General features: G+C 52.2%; 5 protein-coding genes across 5 annotated transcripts; 2 read left to right on the top strand and 3 right to left on the bottom strand.

The window, feature by feature from the left end:
- Window positions 1-42: 42 nt before the first annotated feature.
- PENARI_c012G06204 (uncharacterized protein) lies at window positions 43-3669 on the bottom strand (the record flags this gene model as incomplete). Its single annotated transcript, XM_022632927.1, has 1 exon — window positions 43-3669. The coding sequence occupies one exon, from the start codon at window positions 3667-3669 to the stop codon at window positions 43-45; it is 3627 nt and encodes a 1208-aa protein (XP_022487254.1).
- Window positions 3670-4125: 456 nt separating this feature from the next.
- PENARI_c012G04889 (MICOS complex subunit MIC60) lies at window positions 4126-6193 on the bottom strand (the record flags this gene model as incomplete). Its single annotated transcript, XM_022632896.1, has 4 exons — window positions 4126-4170; window positions 4234-5849; window positions 5916-6021; window positions 6080-6193. 4 exons carry the CDS (start codon window positions 6191-6193, stop codon window positions 4126-4128), a joined length of 1881 nt encoding a protein of 626 aa, XP_022487146.1.
- A 965-nt stretch (window positions 6194-7158) lies between these two features.
- PENARI_c012G11823 (Rab family GTPase) lies at window positions 7159-8071 on the bottom strand (the record flags this gene model as incomplete). Its single annotated transcript, XM_022633066.1, has 5 exons — window positions 7159-7506; window positions 7565-7756; window positions 7839-7865; window positions 7925-7944; window positions 8005-8071. The coding sequence occupies 5 exons, from the start codon at window positions 8069-8071 to the stop codon at window positions 7159-7161; spliced, it is 654 nt and encodes a 217-aa protein (XP_022487113.1).
- A 292-nt stretch (window positions 8072-8363) lies between these two features.
- PENARI_c012G00226 (putative phosphoinositide phosphatase (Sac1)) lies at window positions 8364-10567 on the top strand (the record flags this gene model as incomplete). Its single annotated transcript, XM_022632781.1, has 3 exons — window positions 8364-8571; window positions 8617-10343; window positions 10391-10567. The coding sequence occupies 3 exons, from the start codon at window positions 8364-8366 to the stop codon at window positions 10565-10567; spliced, it is 2112 nt and encodes a 703-aa protein (XP_022487172.1).
- A 542-nt stretch (window positions 10568-11109) lies between these two features.
- On the top strand, window positions 11110-12802 carry PENARI_c012G06784 (tetrahydrofolate synthase; the record flags this gene model as incomplete). The annotated part of the gene is made up of 3 exons (XM_022632950.1): window positions 11110-11127; window positions 11211-11342; window positions 11399-12802. The coding sequence occupies 3 exons, from the start codon at window positions 11110-11112 to the stop codon at window positions 12800-12802; spliced, it is 1554 nt and encodes a 517-aa protein (XP_022487249.1).
- Window positions 12803-12926: the final 124 nt, after the last annotated feature.

Raw genomic sequence — 12926 nt, 5'->3', positions numbered from 1 at the left:
ACAAAAAAGAAAAGAAGAAAGAATATTGTCTGTGGTCGTTGCTCAAAGCCACAAGATCCATCGTACACCTGAGAATGCACCTCGGAATACTCCGCGCGCAAGCTTGAATGCCATGACAATCAGCCACACCCACCAGAGCATCGCAACTAGGGCCCATTCCAAGACCATGAAGCCCGTTCGTCGGATCCAGCGTAGCCGACGGCGTCGCTTACGAATACCCATATCTAGGGCATCGCTGAGCTGCTTCACGGCGAGTGTGCTCGTGGTATTAAGCTGGACGCACATGTCCTCAGCATCGTTTGCTGTGGATCGGACGCGGGGAGTCAGGGAGTGGTTGACCAGGTCTTCCAGATTCTTGAGTTGATCGCGAAGAGGCGCGGATGTAGTCGTAGAGAAGTGATGCATAGACTGTTGGAATGAGTACTGGGTGTTTTCGAAACGCTGCAGAATCTTCTGGGCTGCTAGATCGAATTCACCCATTCGCGTGACTCTCGGAACGGATGTAGATGACAGTGCAGTAGGGCCTAGGGAAGCCTGAAGCCAGTGCGGGGCTGGTTCGCGGACTGCATGGGCTCGGCGAGTGATTTCTCGGGCTTTAATGCCGGACGATAGCAAGAGGGCTCGTGTGCGCTCAACTTCGGGCTTTCCAGGCACGCCTGTGTCGTTCAATGTGCGAAGGCTTCGCCCAGAGATGCTCCAGGCTCGACTAGAGCCTGAAAGTCCTGCGCGTCTCCCATCTGGAGATAGCCCTGGGGATGCACGGACATTAGCGAGACCAGTGACAGGAGGCCGTGTTAGACTGAAAGGAATAGATGGGTCATTAATCGCGTGTTTGGTCCGTTCAGTGTGTAGAGAAGGGGCGAAATCCAGAGTTTTACTGCGTGGCAGAGCAAAATTCTTGGGGAACTCATTGGAGTCTTGTTTTCGTGGAGAAGCCACCCGTTCACGAGGACTGCCAAAGTCGGTAGCTTCTGGGGCCTGGTTTCGTCCATTTTGTCGCAACGGAGAAGTGAAACTTGGCAGAGAGGGGATGAAGCTTCGGGATGAGACTTTCTCAGACTCCTTGCGAGGCAAACGCCCAGGCTCATCGGCAAATGTTGGCAGACGCTGCAACAGTCCTTTGGTGCCGGACTTCTTGTCCCCTCTGCTCTCGTCATCGGAATCGCTATCGTCCGAGACAAATGTAGTTGCGGATGACGATTTCCGTGAATCAGGGTATGTCTCTTTCTTTAAGATAAGGTCGCCAACCTTAGAAACTTCATTGCCCACGAGCTCTGCTATCCGACCTGGTCCTTTGAAGATTCCTCGAAGTTTTGATTCAGGAAGATGGATTCCCTTGCGGGACTTGTTTCCATCCATCCTACTCCCTTCAGATGTGCCTTGATCCTCTGTATAAGTCGATGACACGACATCTGGGAAGGGACTTGGCTCAAGCCTCGGGGCACCTTCCGCGCGCTCAGGAGATGTCACACTGTGTTGACGTGAAGCTTCGCTTTCAAGGAATTCATCTTCGCGCTGGAGGTCTCGTTGCTTGCTCTTGCTGCGTTCGTGGCGGGAGACAATCTTGTGACGAAGACCCTTCTTTGCCGGTGAGGGAGATCGACTTGAAGGAGGGGATAGATTGACTGCGATGCTCGGGAAATATCCAGCGTGCACAGGGGAGTTAGGTGCAGTGCTATCCATCCCTTCCAGAGACACTCGGGGATCGACTCGATCATCGAAACTGCCTGCTGATGAAAATGACCCCGTTCTGCGCTTCCGTCCCTGCTTTGTATTGAGCGGCAATGACTCAGAAGGCTGAGGTGTTCTTCCCCGATCAATGTCGGCAGGATGAGCAGCAGGTGATTTAGCACGGGATACTCGAGATGAAGATAAGTTCCGTGTAGATTTATCCACCAATTTGTGGACGTGTTCTCGAAGATATTCACGAGATATGCGAGGCTTTTCATCAATGGAACGGTTCGAATCCGAGCTTGTCGAGCTCGAGACACTGCCAGAACGCATCTTAACTTTATCCCACCGCGAAGGTTTCCGTACGCTAGAAGCACTGCGGCTGCGCAAGCTGTGTCTATGCCGTCCACGACCGACGCTTTTGAATTCATGGGCCAATGCAGGATGTGCACTAGACATTGAGGTACGAGGTGACGAGTGTGTATCTCCGGGCTCCTCCACATCAACAGAAGTCCGTGGTTTGTGTGCGGCATGGTCAGTGTGAGAGTTCATGATGATCAGCTGTGTCGAGTCAGGGTATAGTTTATAGCCATTCTTGTCGACCACCTTGGTCTTATTGATGCCATCTTCAAGCCAAGCGGCATCGGCCAAAAGCTCTGCGGGCGAAATCTTCCAATCAATGCGTGGCCGGCGAGCTTTCATGCTGCTAGTTCGACTGACACGTCGCAGGCTCGATGGAGGAGATGTAGCCACCATATCTATATCATCCTGGTCTCCATGCTGTACATGGCGGGGACCCTGCTGAAAAGGAGGCAACTTCAGAGATTCTAGTTGGTTATGCTGCCTTGAGCTGTATTTTTGCTCAACATTGCTGATCCATTGATGAACTCTTTCCACGTCGTGCCATCCTTCTGCGTCCGCATCAATAGAGCACCTTTCACGATATCTGACCTTGCGATTCCGAATCATTTGAAGTGGGTTGTAGTCTCGGTGGAGTTGCCTGGTTCTCGAAGACTCTACCTGGCTATCTTCGATGGCCTCGCGAAGAGGTGGCAGCAAAGGGAGGAGACGTACATATTCGTGGAATAAGTCAAAATGAGTGCGAGCTCTCTCAGCACGGGCCAGGGTGCTTTCGGAAAATTCATATGCTCGGTGGTCATCAACCGCAGACGGAGGTAGCAAGTTCACAACAGAAGACTGTTCAACGCTGGGCAGCGTCCCTTGTGACAGACGGTCGCCGGGAGATTGAGTGTAATTGCGAAATGCCGAGTCACGATGGAAGTTTCGCGCGTATGGAGACTGCGCATAGCTATCTCCTTGCGGGATGGCAGGTTGAGATACGGATATCGGCCTTCGGCCTCCTGCCCCTGGCGGTATACCAGAGGCTGTTCTCCTCCTAGACTCATTCAAGTTCAAAGCAAGGTTCACAATCTGAATTGAATCTCTATCGAGCCCAGGTGTTGACTGATCCGTGCTGCTTCTGTGTATCTCGGGCTGCGACGAGCCTCCAGAAGGCTGTCTATCAGGAGTGGAAGCTTGGCGAGCATTAGCCGGTGTTGGCGCGCTATCGACGGAAACTGATTCTGATGCATGTTGTTTATGTCGTCTCCAAGGAAATCGTGATCGTTTCTTGGGGACCACGATATCGGGTTCGGGGACGTTGCGCTTCTCCGCAGGAGGCTCCGATGGTCGAGGGCGGTGCAAGCTAACTCTTGTACTTTTCGAGCGAGGCAAAGAGTCAAGTAAAAAGCCACTTGAGCTTTGTGTCCTCCGCTGGCCCGGTGCCCTTCGGTCTCCTTCTCGGGAACTGCTGCCCAGTGTACTGCCCTCTAGCTCCCCACTAGCTCGTGCATCGTTCACATGGGGAGTGCTTTGGCGAAATGAGCCTCCTTCAGATCGTAATAAAGGTGAAGAGGGTCCTTCGGATCGGTCATACGGGCGTCCATTGTTAGGTGGCATTGAAGATCGCGCCGGAGATTCGTTCGGTCGTTGCGACATTGCGGCCAGAAGGGTAACGGTGCTAGATGGCCACGCTCGATAAAGAGACAGCGGACCTGGTTTGGCCAGACACGAGCATGGATGCGGTCGGCCAAGTTGGCAAGGATTCTAATGCCAGCGCAATTAAAAATAAGATTGCATGATCAACTTGCGCGACGTAACCCTCCGATGTAGATCGGATGCGCGTCAGCCAGTACGTTACGTAATCATTCTACTTGACCCTGGAAGTGACCAAAACAGAAAATGATATAACATCAAAGAGCCTTACAGATAATTTGAAACAGTGGATGAGATATACTAGATTACTTTAGGCTAGCCTGTGGCCCTATTGGACCAAAGGACATAGGGAATATCTAGCATTTGGGTCTAAAGCACAAGTACATCTAAAGGTACAGTTCCTGTAGAAGACGAGGATATACAGGGTAAATTGAAATCGACATCGCTCAACGCATGCGCTTACTCAACACGCAAGCACTGGAGGCGGGCCTCGGCCTCGATAACCTGTAGAAAAGACTGTTAGCGGATCTTATTCGACATAGAGTGAACAAACGAATGGTTACTCACCTCGAGAGCCTGCTTGACTTCGAGAACCCGGCGGACATCACCCAGCCAGTCCTTGCTGAGGATCTTGGCCCAGCCCTGGAGAGTATTCATCTCCCGAGCGGCGGCGTCAATATCACCCTGCTGCAACAAACTCTCGGTCCGGACCAGGATACTCTCCACATCATCGCCTTCCGACACGGCATCCTTCTTGAACATGACCTTGCTCAGGACAAGACTGGCAGCGTGGCTGGCCACACCGGCATCCTCGGGCAGCAAGCTAGCCTTACGGACTTCGCTGGCAACTCGGCGGAAGCGGTCGAAGATCTGGGTAGGTGAGGGGATACCACGCTGGTAAGCAGTGGGGTTGATGGAAGCAATGGCAGCCTCGACAACTGGATCGTCAGAGGCCAGCTCCTTCACAGCCACGAGCTCACGGATGAAGGGACGAGGGGTCTCGGCACGCTCAACTACGGTGCGGACGGCATCGAGGGCAACCTGAAGCTGCTGAGTCTTCAGGTTGGTGTCAATGACGCTGCTCCATCCGGCAGTCAAGTTCTCGAGTTCCTTGACGTCGGAAGTGAGCTCGTTCAGCTTACTGAGACGGCCCTCACGCTCACGCTCAACCAGGCCCTGGACCTCGTGAATGTACTTGCGGTTCAGCTCGATGGCCTGCTCGACGAGCTCGTTCTGAAGACGCTGCTCGGCAAGTTCTTGGGCGTGACGGAGCTCGGTGGAGACCTTTTGCTGGTATGCTTGGGCGAGCTTCTCACGCTCGGCCTCGAACTCCTCCCGGAAGGAGGCAAGGTCGGTGGAGCGCACCTCCTCGAATTGACGAATCAATTCCCGTGCGGACTCATCGAAGGTGGCGTGGGCTTTGTTGATCTCCTCCTGGGCGGTGTTGCGAGCCTCGCTACGGATGGCAGAGATCTTCTCACCAATCTTCTGCAGCTCTCCTTTGGCCTTGGCGACAGGCGCAGAGTACTTGCTGGAGTTCTCATCGGCGCTGATTACTGTAACAATATCGTTGAATGTCTTGACCAGGTCCTGGACAACAGAGTCGTCGCCATCCTGTATCTGCAGCAATTCAATGGTGCTAGCAGCAACAGCTGGTTGTCTGGGCTCCTCCAGGGAAACAGGCTTAGTCTCCTCAGGCTTAGTCTTCTCAGGCTTAGTCTCCTCCTTAGAGGCGGTCTTCGAGGCCTTGTCATCCTTGGCCTTCTGGATTGCAGCCATGCGCTCTTCGGGCCTGGCGGTTGCGGACTTGGTTTGGCCCTCATGGGCACTGGCATCTGTCTTGGCCTTACTGTTGGCGTTTTCTTCACCAGCCACCTTCCAAGACAATCCGCTCTTGCTAGGGATTGTGACAGCGGTTCCTTCTTCTCTGGGGGCAGTCGGAAGACGGTTCTGGTGTCTCGAGGCATTGGGGAAGCGGCGGTAGAAGTCACGCTCCTCGAAGTATAGGACGCAATCTTCGCCGTAGGGGATGTACTCGGTGAAGAAATCGTGGAAGTTATCGGACTTCAGGGCGAGGAAGATGCTGCCGCCGTAGGCAAGGCCGGAGGTGAGGATCAGGTAGATCAAGAAACGACGGAAACGTCCGGTCTTGCGGGGAGCAGGCGGGGGAGGAAGCTTGGATTCTGCGATAGCATCACATTAAAATTTAAGAGAAGATGACATTGCCGATATAGGAAGGGTCGTCATACCTTCAGCAGCCTTCACAACAGTCTCGGGAGGAACACTGGACTGGGAGGAAGGGGAGACTGGGGTCGGGCCACCGGTAGTAGGAGGCTTAGAATCGGCAAAGAATCGCTGCGCGTGATAATTGTGGTTAGAGGTGAAATTGGAAGCACGTGTTGTATCTTCTTACCTGACCGGCGAGTCGGTTGCTTGCACCGGCTCTAGACAGCCATTGCGACGGAATCCGTTGACGAATAGGGTTTGACAGCAATTGCCGACCCGGAGCAATCGAAGAGCGCAGCATGACGAGCCACACAATCGCCAAAAAAAGTGGCTAGAAGTGATCAGAAAGGTGGATGGGTAGGAAAACGGGAACTTGGATGCTCAAGTTGCGATCCGCTCCGATGATCCTGCGGGCGGTCAAGGTGGCTTCGCGCACCTCATGCCCACTCCAGCTACACATTGGGATTAGAGAAAGTGGTATGATGTCTAGATAAATAATCCAAAACTACTAGGAGGCAAGCATCTGAGATATAAAATCGTAATACACCGGCGTTCCCCTTGGGTCAAGCCATCAAATTTGAAGTAGAAGCTATCCCGAACAATATATAAGTTATCGAGTATCCAAAACATAGTAACACTCAATTGCTAGAATAAAACCAGGCATTTGATCTACACATCACTCCGGCCAAGGTGAAGGCAATATTGCTTCAGAGAATCAGCCGTAAAATCACCCGACCACTCAATATTAGTCGTTCACGTACATACAAGTTGAGGAAATGTACTGTATTATTTGGGCATAACATACTAAGAATCTTGAGAGACAAAGAAAGGGTAACGGGAATAGCAGGAAATTCAACCCAAGGTGACATAGGAGAGAGAAAAGCAGATGCAGACGCCAGGTTGGAAAAACAGGATTACAGGGGAACAGCACCGTCAAGCACAGAAAAATCCTGCCGTAGCATGTCTAAAGCCAAATTTCCATATGCGTCCATGGAATTCAAATCTCTCTGTCAGTGGCAGACTTGACAGCCCCAGTTGAACCGGCCTAGCAAGGACAAAAAGAATCAAAGAAGAAACCGAGAGGATGAATCGAGAGTCTACCTCACGGCTCCATAGCGGTTAGGAAATGACGCCAGAGCCTGATCAAATGAGATAGGCGAATTCATAGAAAGTCACAGAGTTATACCACCGTCGGACGATGCTGGGGTGGGTAGCCTTCACCATCTCGGACGGTGAATTGAGCAAGCAGAGTGCCCAATGATTTGTTTAGCAATTGCATGCACCTGCACCCTGGGTGCCTGGAGCCTCAGGGCGCAAATCGACACCGGGCCGAGGAGTCGTCCGAAGGTTCCGAGGACCGGCCTGGTCCAAGGGCAACTTCTTCGCGATGGCGGTGAACAGTTCCTTGACATTGGTTGAAGACTTGGCGGAAGTTTCGAAAAAGAGTAGACCGGCTTCACGTGCGTAGGCCTCTGCATCTGCGGTTTGGATCGCTCGCTTATCGGGGCTCTCGGTGACGAGATCCAACTTGTTGCCTGCCAGGGCAATCACAATGTTCTCATTTGCTTGGCGCTGAAGCTCCTTTACCCATGACTTGGCCTTGTCTAGCGACGACTGTTAAAAATTAAAGGTTAGCTTCCACACGGGGAATCCAAGGGACGGAGAACCATACAGCTTGGGTGATGTCATAGACAACGACGGCACAGTTGGCATTTCGGTAGTACATAGGAGCCAGCGACTTATAGCGCTCTTGGCCGGCAGTATCCCAGATTTCAAACTTGACTGTGGTACTCTCATCGAGGGAGATGGTCTGTGTCAGGAAAGCGGCTCCGATCGTCGACTCGCGGTAATCATCGAATTGGTCCTGATCCGACGGTTAGCATCAGAAGGCTCCATTTATCCTTGGATCGCCGCGGGAGGTGATCGGGCGATTATTGAGGTCTCACTTTAACAAATCTCAGGACCAGCGAACTCTGAAAGATAGCGGTCAAGTTAGCGGCTGATAAAGAGGATCGCGAGAGGTATCCCAAACCTTTCCGACAGCAGATTCTCCTATAAAACAACATCAGCAAACTGTATACAGACCAGAGAGGAAATCAACAAGAGACTTACCGAGAAGGACGAGCTTAAACTGGGCGAAACGTGCACCCGGGCGGGCAGCTGGTTGTCTGGAAGCCATGCTGATCAGGGGAGGATGGAGTCCGGGGTAAGGTGGAGCGAAGGCACAAAGACGGGGGAAGTTGTCTAAGGTCTGATATATCAGATCTCAACACCAGAAGAAGAGAAGATGGTTAACGGAAATAAGGCTAAGGTCCCTTAAGGCAGACAGGAAATAGATGACGGCAGACCCAGCCACAGGAGCAGCGGGGCGGTGTGGCTGACTTGACCAGACAAGTGTGGTCCTGTACCTGCTTCGGCTTCATGCGTTTCTCCTATTCTCTTCTTCTTCTTCTTTACTTCATTTCGGGACTATGGCACCTCCTATTCTCCCATTTCGGGATATCAATCTCCATGCGTCGCCTTCTCACTATGCGTTCACTTCCCCCTCGTCGCCCCAGGCACCCACTCTTGTTGTTGACAGACCAACTGGTGACTTGCGGTTGAATGATGGTCCTCTTTCAGGCGCCAAGCGCATTTCCAGTATCGCGGGAATCCTAGGAATTCTCAAACTGAAGCTCGGTAAGTGCGATCTCATCTAACCCGAGCTTGCGCTGACAAGGACAGACAAATACATCATTGTCATCACCAAAGCACAGCCTATGGGCCGATTGCGCGGCCACATGGTCTACAAAGTCGCAGGAACAGAATTCCTTCCTATGCGAGAACGCCCACTGCATGACACCGACGAAGATGCCTACCTCACACTGGTCAAGAACCTCCTGCGAACTGGACCTATGTACTTCTCCTACTCGCTCGACCTCACAAACAACTTCCAGCGACAATCCCAGACTGCGCCCAACATTCCCATGTGGAAAGGCGCAGATGACCGCTTCTTCTGGAACCGTTTCATTCAAACCGATCTCATCGATTTCAGTCAAGGCGAGAACGACAAGAGTGGAATTCGCTATGGCCCCCAACCAGGGGCTGACCCCTACATATTGCCGGTGATGTTTGGCATGATGCGCATTACTCCAGCCCGAGTCAAGGGAACCTCTTTCACCTTTGCGCTTATCACCCGACGATCTAGACATAGAGCCGGAACGAGATACTTCTCCCGTGGAATCGACGAGGAAGGCCACGTCTCGAATTACAATGAGACAGAACAGGTTGTGATCTTGAACGACTTGGCAGGTGGGCTTTCTGGGTTCGCTGGTGGTCAATCCATGACCAACGGTAAATCTGGGCAAGACCTCCAGGTTTACTCTTTTGTGCAAACCAGAGGAAGCGTGCCAGTGTTCTGGGCCGAGGTCAACGATCTAAAATACACACCAAAGCTTCAGGTTCGCGGTGTTGAGACTGCTGTCGAAGCTGCTCGCAAGCATTTTACCGAACAGATTCGCATTTATGGAGAGAACTACATGGTCAATCTCGTCAACCAAAAAGGCAGGGAGGAGCGTGTGAAACGGGCATACGAACAGCTGGTTCGGACACTGGTCACGACTGCTTCCGAAAGCACCGAAGCTGATCAAAGAACCCCTGAGAAGATTCATACCTTAGAACCAGGTCCCAAGCAGAAAGAGATGGACCGCCTACACTACGTGTACTTTGATTTCCACAACGAGACCAAAGGACTCAAGTGGCATCGCGCAGAGCTGCTGATGAGCCGCTTGAATGACGGGCTGGCTCAGGGGGGTTACTTCCGTGGGGTAGAAAGCCCCGGTGCGCCTGGCGGGCAGCTGGATACTCGTTCCACGCAAACAAGCGTTGTCCGGACAAACTGTATGGATTGTCTCGACCGCACCAACGTTGTGCAGAGCATGCTCGGACGATGGGCGGTAACACGTCAACTCATTGATGCAGGGGTTCTTCGCACAGGAGAGAATGCTAACGACGATCGAGAATTCGAGGACTTGTTCCGGAACATCTGGGCAGACAACGCTGATGTGGTCTCCAAGTCCTATTCCGGCACTGGTGCTTTGAAGACTGATTTTACGCGAACTGGCAAGCGTACTCGTGCTGGCATGTTGCAAGATTTGAACAATTCTATCACCCGATATGTCCGCAACAACTTCATGGATGGCCCTCGACAAGATGGCTTCGACGTGTTTTTGGGCACCTACCTTCCCTCAGACTCGACCTTTGGCAATATCCAGCTGTTCATTGACCAACGACCTCTTGTCATCCAGGCCATTCCGTATATTCTCGCTGCTAGTGTGTTCATGGTGCTAGTTGCTCTTTTCACTAGACGAGTGCCTGATGCCGCTGCTTGGCCTCTTCGCCTGTTTATGATTTTCTGGTTCCTTGTCGCAGCCTACTGCTTCCGCTTCGTCCACGGACACGGCATGCTCTACGTAAGTTTATCACATAAGTTTGACACCACCCAACTAACGTCTATCAGGTCAATTGGCCAAAGCTCAACACACCTGTTGCCGGTGCCGAAGGTTACCAGGATGCCCTCATCAAAGCGAAATCTGACCCTCTAATTGGCCAATGGCTCCCCGCCAGACGCCACCAACGTGGTATCAGCAATGCCCGCCTTGTTTTCCTCGAGGAGGGCAAGACCAGGATTGAGTGAAGCCTCAGTCGCTCTTTCATCCTCTGTTTTCATATTCTGTACACCTCACGGCTGCATGTTTTATTACCTTGTTTCACCACCACTGGCCCCTCGGTTCTCTTTTCTTTGACGTTGCACCCTTTTAATTCTCTATCATATTCTTGATGCATTTCTTATGTCGCCTCGGATGCACTTTTCAGCTGTATGCTGCAGGCACCGTGTTCCGAAATTAGTTCATTACGCCATCGATGTGCTTAGAATTCCAGGTAGATGTCATATCCAGCCAAGCATAGCCAATACCCAATTATCCGACTCGATTTTATACTCCGAGAAGTTGTGTAAGATAAGAAGCACGTGATCTTCCCGATCCCGCAGTCAACGGTTTCCCGAGGAGAGGAATGACCATAGAACGATAATCTTTAGAGCTGCCGGGGTTCCTTACTACAACCCGCCTGCTCATTTGAAATTGCAGGTACGGGCTTGAATTGCCTATGAGAACATTCCGAGTCTCTTTTTGCTTCCAGTTTTCCGCTCGGCGCCGAGTCTCGACTCATTCGCCCGCTATGACTCGTACCTACGAAGTATGCTTCCGAGCTCCCACAGTCTAGCACAAGGATATACTCGCGATTGAGATATATTAAGTACTAACATTTAACCCTATTAGGCTGCGATCTCGGCTCTTAACTCTTTGCAGACCAACTTTGCGATTGTGGAGCAGGTTCGCAAATCGGGGAAGGCCCTGAATGAGCTCTCTCTCCCGGAGACAGTTGAATGGCTCCGTTGCATTGGATACACGGTGCGAAATTGCAGAGCAGATCGCTCTTTGAAAAATTGCTGATCTGACAATACTAGCCCTCCGATCTTAACCGATTAAACGCAATCCACGTTGCCGGAACGAAAGGCAAAGGCTCGACCTCTGCATTTATCTCTACGATCCTCTCTCAATACACCAAAGAAGAGCCCAATCAGCCCACACCCAAATTCAACAAAATCGGCCTATACACCTCCCCCCACCTACGGTTCGCTCGCGAGCGCATCCAGATCGATAACGCCCCATTATCTGAGGAGAAGTTCGCACGTTATTTCTTCGAAGTATGGGATCGCCTTGAAGAAGCCGCCAAGCTGGCGGGAAAGGAACCCGATGCCTGGGGATCGAAGCCTCAATATTTCCGCTACCTTACACTGATGGCGTTCCACACATACCTAAGTGAGGGCGTGGACGCTGCAGTTATTGAATGTGGAATTGGTGGGCAGTACGATTGCACCAATGTGATTGAGCAGCCCAAGGTGGCAGCTGTTACCAGTCTTGGTATCGACCATACTGCCATGCTGGGAACTACCATTGAGCAAATCGCATGGCACAAGGGTGGCATTATCAAGCGGGGCGCAAGAGCTTTCGCGGCCCCGCAACCCACCAGCGCAGAGGAGGTCTTGGCTAAACGTGCTGAGGAGGCGGGCACTCAGTTGGATATTGTGCGCGGTCATCCCGAATTGCGCCCTGAAAACAGCCAGGTGAAACTTGGATTAGCTGGAGATTTCCAGTACACAAATGCTTCCTTAGCCGTAGCAAGTGCCGCAGAGTACTTGCGCAAGGTTGGCGTGGCCGATATCCCCGAGGATATCATGAATGCACCCCTCCCGGCGAAGTTCAAGACCGGCCTTGAGCAAACTCGTCTAGGTGGCCGGTGTGAGACCCGGTTCGAGAAGGATGTCGCGTGGTATATCGATGGCGGACACACCCTGGAGAGTATCCGGCTGGCTGGGCAGTGGTTCGCCTCGCGAATCGAAGCCGACTCATCCTCCGAGGAACTCGCCGCCAAGAAGACCCGGATCTTGATCTTCAACCAACAGACCCGTGACAGCACTGCTTTGGCCCATGCCCTTTATGAGACCCTCGTAGCTGCCCTTGGATGTGATGCCCCATTCACCCATGTCGTCTTCTGTACGAATGTCACATACAAGTCGGCGGGCTTCCGGCCTGACTTGGTCAGCATGAACACAAATGCCGACGATCTTGAGCTCCTCCGCGTCCAGAAATCTCTCGCAACGGCGTGGAATGCCGTTGACCCGAAGGCCCAAACACACGTCTTTGGTACCATTGAAGAGGCAGTCGATTTTGCTCGGGAAGTTGCTGGCCAAGAACGCGAGGATCTGCGGAAGGATGAACCGCCCGTCATGACTTTTGTCACTGGCAGCATCCACCTGGTTGGAGGATTCCTTGATGTGGTCGAGACCAAGCCCGCCAGTGAGGCCTAATTTCCTGATGATTGGTAGCCCGGAGCTCCAACTAGTCTTTAATTCTTGTATCAACACTTGAGATATGCTTTAGCAAGTGGACATAAGAGGTGTTTGTGGATTTCAACAATTTCTCCATTCCCAA

The sequence above is a fragment of the Penicillium arizonense genome (assembly GCF_001773325.1).
Source record: "Penicillium arizonense strain CBS 141311 chromosome Unknown PENARI_contig012, whole genome shotgun sequence".
NCBI classification, from domain to species: domain Eukaryota; kingdom Fungi; phylum Ascomycota; class Eurotiomycetes; order Eurotiales; family Aspergillaceae; genus Penicillium; species Penicillium arizonense.
This window is presented reverse-complemented; position numbering and strand designations above follow the sequence as displayed.